Here is a 6,743-nt window from a genome sequence, read left to right on the forward strand (position 1 = left end):
GAGATCCATGAACGCTGCTGGTGCATTGGTGAGCCCAAAAGGCATCACCACAAACTCGTAATAACCATAGCGAGTCCTAAGATCTGTCTTCTGAACATCCTCTTCCCTAACCCTCATCTGATGATAGCTTGAACGCAGATCAATCTTTGAGAACCAAGACGCACCCTGTAACTGGTCGAACAAATCATCAATCCTCGGAAGCAGATAATGGTTCTTCACCGTTAACTTGTTGAACTCCTGGTAATCGATGCACATCCTATGGGAGCCATATTTCTTATTCACAAGCAGTATCGGTTCTACCTATGGTGAACTACTCGGTCTAATAAACCCCTTGTCTAACAGCTCATGCAGCTGTGTAGACAACTCCTGCATCTACGGCGGCGCGAACCGATAAGGTGCCTTGGCTATTGGAGCCACACCTGGAACCAAATCAATACGGAACTCCACCTGCCTCTTCGGAGGCACTCCAGGAAAATCCTATGGAAACACATATGAATACTCTCGAACTACTGGCACATCATCCATCGTCCTGTTTCTCTCCTCCCTGGTATTCAATACATAAACCACAAAACCAGAACAAACTTGTTGTAGATATCTCCTAGCTCTCCGAAGAGATGAACTCTCACATCTTATCGTCTAAGGGTCTGGCTCTAGAGCCCGAACCCGATCCCTCACCAGGACCTGAACCACCTTGAGTGACCAACATACTGAAAAATAAACAATGCAAACCCTCAAAAACAATTAAAGAATCCCACACCCTATAAATCCCGTATAATCATCGTGACTCCCCGTGATTCGAGTACATATCCTGTGCTTTCAGTAGTACGGGCCGAATACTACCTTCCATACTTATTCGTATTTTCCTCAAGAGTCGTCTTGATTCCGCTAAGTGACTCCCTTACTACCAAACATTATGTATTCCCGCTAAACATCGCATCTACCAAGCTATCATGCTTCCTAGGTTGTCCTAGGGTTCCCTTCCACCACTCTCCACCATCAGCTACAAAAGAAACCTCCACTAACACCCGCTAACTACTTCACAAATATAGTTACATGCAACATACACTAGATAATTCTTTTACTGCAAGGTCTCACACTATAATAGTTGGACTCAAATAAGAGCTGCACAATAGAGTTAAACCTAACCTTCTAAATATCTAATTTCTATAACATGTAACCTAGCATATTCACTTGATAGTTAACCGATATTAACAGTGGCTCCTAAATCACAAAGCAAGCAGCATTTGAGCATCAAGTTCTAACCAAAGCACTGCCTAACAACCATACTAACATATCATCAGTCGTCCATAATAGCATGCAGTTCTAGAGGCTCGTACATTAAGCATACAAAGGCATCTCTCCTAACATACAATTTAGAGTAGATCCTTAGCCCTAATCTAGCATGATATTTACATATTTACATACATAATCAAATAAGCATGTATGGGTACTTTGGGAATACTTACTTGAGCTCGGCTGATTGCACGCATCACACCCCATTTTTAAAAAAAATCCATTTTAGAAAAACCTTTTTCTTTTTACCAATTCCTCAGTTTGAGTTCACACACACCCAAGAGTGTGCCCGAATCCCTCAAACTAAGGCTCTGATACCAACTTGTAACGTCCCAAAAATAGAGGGAAAAATTTCAATTTTAATAATAAAATCAACCACTCATTTCATTTTTTGCAAAAGGCCATAATAGTATAAAATGTATATCCTCGAAACAACAATAACAAATCAGAGTAATCATGTGGAAAATCATCAGTGGATGAGATGCGATCAGCCCGAGGTCTTCCCCTTGGAACTAGATGTACCTAAAACATAAACATGAAACTGTAAGCACAAAGCTTACTGAGTTCCCCAAAATACCACATACCATACATACATGCAATCAGCCCCGCCTGACATTAGACCCCGCCCGACACAGATCTATCAATAGCATGCGATGGGCCCCACCTAACATATTCATCAGGCCCAGCCCGGTATACATACAATACTTGCAAGAGTCAGACAAGAAACTAGCATCATATAAACATAATCAATGGGACGACCTTGGTGCCTTCGACCCGCAAGTATTGTGAGGAGACTCACTACAATATGATGATAAACAAATCACACACTCGAGCTACTGCCACCACTGCTCCTCACATTGAACATATTCAAAATCAACCATAACTAATAACTAGTGTAATAACCCCTAATCAATGGTCCAAATCGTATTCTATCATACTAAGGGTAAAAGAACATTTTACCCTTCTCACACTTGACCCACCTAACCATGACTTAAAACCTATAATGACCCAAGGCCCAAAAATGGCCCAAAAGAGCTTCTGGGAGTACGCCTTGTCTACTCTTCCTCTACGCTATGCGTAGAGGTTCCCACCAGAAAATGGGGCAGCCATACGCTAAGCACTGCGTACTCCCACCCTACGCCGGGCGTACTCACTAAGTCTCTAAAAGTCATATTAAGCACTTATTCACTTAAGACCAATCGTCCAAAACTCGAATCCAACCCTAATAGACGTCCCAAAATCATAAAGTTCCTAACTTTATTGCTTTGCATGGCTTAATGAAGCCCAAAACCAAACTCTAACTTCCTAACTACACAAAATGGTCAACAACTCATGCATGGTTGATGTATACCCAACAAGATTCGATTTTTATGCAACAAGGACCTCAAAATCCTCAAGAAATACTAACATAAGATTTTGGAGTAGCTTTTACTCACAAGAGCCAACCCATGTTAAACATCCCGAAAATCAAGGGTAAAAATTTCATTTTTATTATAATCAAAACATAATGTAACTTCGTCCAAACATTTAAAAGCATTTCAAAATAAAACAATGACAAAACTTCAAAAATGGTCCCTATGGTTTCCAGAAATATCAAGTTTAATCCCTAAGTTCAAAAAACCTCACAGATAGTCCCTGTGGTTTCAAAACTTTTAACATTTGGTCCTTCCGGCTCACTCCGTTAGCATTTCACCGTTAACTCATTTTTTAATAAAATATTGCAGGGGTAATTTCGTCATTTTAGTTGTAACCTTCTCTCTTTAAAAGACATTGCATGTCCGATTTTTAGGCAAACCCTTTACCTTTATCAATCGTCATCTCCTCTCTTCTCCCTTCTACTGTTGCTCGACCGTTGCACCCTTCACGACATCCAATCGCTTCTAATTCAAAGATGGTGACTTGCAGATGTGGGAATGAAGCAATGAATATCACTTCATGGACGGATCGTAACCCTGGAAGACAATTTTGGAATTGTACAAGATGTGGGTTCCTTCGATGGTCTGATCCTCCTATGTGTGCTAGGGCATTGGTGGTGATTCCAGGTTTGATAAGATCATTGAACCGATTGGAAGAGAGGGTTGCCATTGTGAGTGCAGAATTGTGTAACTACCGATTGATGTTGTTTTGTTCATGGGTGTTCTTTTTTTGGTTTTATTTTAATCTCTAAGTATCTTGTGAAAGTTTGGATAGTAATGAAGTTTTGGTTTTTGGTTTGTAACCATTGCACAATTTTTTTTTGATTTTAATCGAGTAGGGGTTTTTTTGCTTTCAGTTTATGTAGGGGGTTTTGGAGTTGGTGTTGTTGTATTTGGTTTATGTATCAGATTAATGTGTCATGGAGTGGTAATAGTAATGATAATAGAATGTAGTTTGTTATAGTTGATTGTTCAATTTCTTGAATGTTTTCATTTGCAATTGAAATGTACAATGTTATTAATTGATCTGTGAAGGGTAGTACACAAAACATGTTAATTCATTACCAAAATGTGCATACACACCATTACATGCAAAGTTTTAAAGTTCTTAACACAACCATCATACTAAGTTTCAAGACAAATAAAGACCTACAACACAAGCATAACTTAAGTTTCAAAAGACCTACAACACAAGCATCCTAATAACTACTAAAAATAGTTTTCAGCCCCCTCCAACTTCACCACTGCCTCCCTGCCCTTTACATGTTCTGGAATTGTGCCCTTTGTTATGACACTTTGAACAAGTGACTGCCAAATATTTCCTGCTCAATCTACCAGCTTGGCTGTTTGGCTCATCAACACCCCTCCTTCTCTTCTTCTTAGGCCTCCCAACCTACACATATTGATATACTATAGTTAAAATTGAATTCATTCCATGTTCACATGTATACTATATATTTAGTCTAGTTGAAATACAAACCTGTGTTTTATGTTTTGGTGGAAGTAAAGTGAATGGGCAGTCACTTTTAGGCCACATTGAACGTCCATTCAATGGATCAATTTTGTTGAAATACATGGCTTTCCATGTTGATAACCTATAGCAAGGATGGACCCATTCATCAACATGTGGGGCATTTTCACCATTTTCAATTTTGTCCCATATAGCACAAACAACATGTCTACATGGGAAACCTGTAATATCCCAAAACCTACAAGTGCAACTTTGGTCATTCAAGTTTACCACATACTGGTCTTGCCATGTGCTTGCCACTTGGTACTTTCCTGCCCCATTGTATTTAGCCACATACTTAGCTGCATCAGTCTTAATCTTTTCAAACACTGTAGTTGCAGTAGGGGTTAGAAGTCCTTCACACTTATCTATTTCCTTTTGCACCACACATAACCTCTTCATGAGATACTCTCTAATATACTCTAAGCAAGTGATAATAGGTTTATCCCTACCTTCATCTAGCTTAGAATTGAATACCTCACAAAGGTTATTCAACAAACAATCAGTATGTGCCCTTCCTGAATAATAGATATTAAGAGAAGACAATTACACATATAGTAAACACACAACAGGGAAGATTAACATTTATCAATAAATTTCTAAAAACTTACCACTAAAGTGAGATTTTGCCCAAGTGTTTGCTGGGATCTTACACACCCAAGCATGAGCCTCTTCATTGATCTTCTTCAACTCATCCATTGCTCTGTTAAAATGATTTACTGTTGTTGCTCTACCACACTCCCAAAGCTGGTCAGTTAAGTCTTTTCCTTTCCACTGTTTCTTCATGTTTTCCTGGATATGCCTCAAACAGAACCTGTGTTCTGCACTAGGGAATACCTTCTCCATTGCTGGTATTATTCCCTAAACAAAAGTCAATGTATGCAACATCAGTTACCTAAATGTATTTAGTAATGGTACCAAAAAAAAGTTAGTTGATACACACCTTTTGTCTATCAGAAATGAATGTAAAGTTTGAATTTGCTCCAAGATCCAGATCTTCTCCTAACAGTTCCAAGAACCATGTCCAACTACTTGTTGATTCTGTCTCTACCACTGCATATGCTACAGGGTATATGCCATTGTTTGAGTCCAACCCTACAGCAGTTAACACTTGCCCAGGGTAAGGGCCCTTCATGAAAGTACCATCCAGACCTAGAAAATCTCTTAACCCATATTTGAATCCTAACTTCAATGAACCCAGGCAGACATATATTCTTCTAAATGTTCTTGTGGTAATAGACAGGGAGGTTTCTGGATACACATCAATCCGAACTGTTGTACCAGGATTAGTGTTGAGCAGCTCCAACACATAATCCCTCAAAAATCCATACTGTACTTGGTAGTCCCTACTAATGATACGTTCAGCCATTGACTTTGCCCTAGCAACCTTTTGCAATGACATTCCTACCTCTAGTTTCTTGCACAACTCTTTGTGTAAAGCTTTCACTGGAATTTTAGGGCTACTCTGAATTTGTTGAACAATTAAGTTTGCTACGAATCTGGAAGTGCAAGCTTTAACCGCCCTTGTTTGCAAACATTTATGCTCATCATGTACTGTTTTCACCAACCAATCCTGATTTTCATTAGCCCTCGATATTTGGACTGCCCATGGACATGTACCTTTATATGCAATTACATCTTTACCCTTGCACTTTGCCCTACTTCTAGTTGAGGGCCCACCACCATCAACTACTTTAGATGGCTTACTTACAACACCTTTACATTTCACCCTAATCCGGATTTTATCATTTTTAGCTAGGTATAAAGACCTCCTTGAAGCTACAGCGTGTGACTTCATTTAGTTTTTAACATCACTCTTGGTTTTGAAGACCTGGCCAATCTGAAATGGTTTTACATGAACCTCTCCATGAGAGCATGTACTTGACTTACTCAACTCTTTTAGCAGTCTCTTCCTATCATCTTCATGAAATCCTGCAAATTGATAATCATCAGTGGCAATAACTTCCAACTCATCATCAACCATGTCATTCCTTTCATCTTTGGAATGATTGTTCAAGATTCCATGTTCATCTAGATCAACAGCATTATGGAATTCACTCATGTCTGCATCTACATCAAATTGTATGTTAGACTCATCCACATTGTATTCACTGTCATCAGAATCATCTCCACTATCCTCAGAACCATGGCCACTCTCAGAATAGAAAGCCTCTCCACTATCATCACTCACCATACCCTCTAGATAATCCACTTCTGATTGTTGTTCAAATGAAGTTTGAACATTAAACTGAGCATCATAATCAGCATAAAGTGAGTAATCCTCTATAAATGGTTCATAGTCATCAACTGTTGCAGTATTAGCTCCATCATCAGCTTGGCAGCTTGGTTCCTGTACATGGTAAGTTCCCAATGGTTCTCCAGTTTCAACTGCACTAGTGATCACTTCTTCTTGAGTTTCAATTTCATGATTCACCACTTCATCTTGAATGACTTGACTTTGTTTGCTAGCTTGTGACCTTATAAATGGCAGAATACTCTTTGAGTAATCATGCCCTTCATCAACA

At 39.2% G+C, this 6,743-nt stretch overlaps 1 protein-coding gene across 1 annotated transcript; it reads right to left on the bottom strand.

Annotated features, from left to right (window-relative positions):
• Positions 1 to 4,387: 4,387 nt before the first annotated feature.
• LOC145163943 (uncharacterized) lies at positions 4,388 to 6,016 on the bottom strand. The gene is made up of 4 exons (XM_079082679.1): positions 5,162 to 6,016; positions 4,830 to 5,079; positions 4,457 to 4,736; positions 4,388 to 4,400 (listed from the first exon to the last, which is right to left on the bottom strand). The coding sequence occupies exons 1-4, from the start codon at positions 6,014 to 6,016 to the stop codon at positions 4,388 to 4,390; spliced, it is 1,398 nt and encodes a 465-aa protein (XP_078938805.1).
• Positions 6,017 to 6,743: the final 727 nt, after the last annotated feature.

The sequence above is a fragment of the Lactuca virosa genome, chromosome 3 (assembly GCF_052849685.1).
Source record: "Lactuca virosa cultivar CGN04683 chromosome 3, Lactuca_virosa_CGN04683_v6, whole genome shotgun sequence".
NCBI lineage: Eukaryota > Viridiplantae > Streptophyta > Magnoliopsida > Asterales > Asteraceae > Lactuca > Lactuca virosa.

Bases quoted from the DNA above. Each gene is read 5' to 3' on its own strand.
- LOC145163943 (XM_079082679.1), bottom strand. From the start codon at position 6,016: ATGAAGTCACACGCTGTAGCTTCAAGGAGGTCTTTATACCTAGCTAAA. The intron at 5,080-5,161 runs GTGTGTATCAAC...ACTTTTGTTTAG, and splicing joins TCATTTCTGATAGACAAAAG to GGAATAATACCAGCAATGGA. The intron at 4,737-4,829 runs GTAAGTTTTTAG...TCTATTATTCAG, and splicing joins GGCAAAATCTCACTTTAGTG to GAAGGGCACATACTGATTGT.